The sequence below is a fragment of the Cystoisospora suis genome (genome assembly GCF_002600585.1).
Source record: "Cystoisospora suis strain Wien I chromosome Unknown contig_3942, whole genome shotgun sequence".
Taxonomy (NCBI): Eukaryota; Apicomplexa; class Conoidasida; order Eucoccidiorida; family Sarcocystidae; genus Cystoisospora; species Cystoisospora suis.
Window position 1 is genome coordinate 32,068 of NW_027156737.1, and position 289 is coordinate 32,356.

The 289-nt window shown below is 42.6% G+C and overlaps 1 protein-coding gene across 1 annotated transcript; it reads right to left on the reverse strand.

Moving 5' to 3' along the window:
* Window positions 1–30: 30 nt before the first annotated feature.
* CSUI_007461 (uncharacterized protein) lies at window positions 31–289 on the reverse strand (the record flags this gene model as incomplete). Its single annotated transcript, XM_068067606.1, has 1 exon — window positions 31–289. A coding segment is annotated over exon 1 (129 nt), but the record flags the coding sequence as incomplete, so codon positions are not given.

Consider the following 289-nt stretch of genomic DNA (forward strand, 5'->3'; position numbering starts at 1 on the left):
CCTACATATATATATATATAGCTACATGTGTGTGCGTATACATGGACCATTATGAGAAGAGGACGTAGACTTTCGTACAGGTCGAGTGCAGTACAATGATGGTGTTTGAAGTGATTCAACTGACTTCGCACTGCGTTTTCATTTCCTAGCAAGACACACATAGACAACCGCGCTGTTTACCCGGAGGTATGATGGTAAGAGATCGGCAAAGGACACGAAACAAATCACTCCTTCTATCACGTGTCTATACAGTGGCGTACTAATCGAAACATCTCAAAACTAAGGTGAG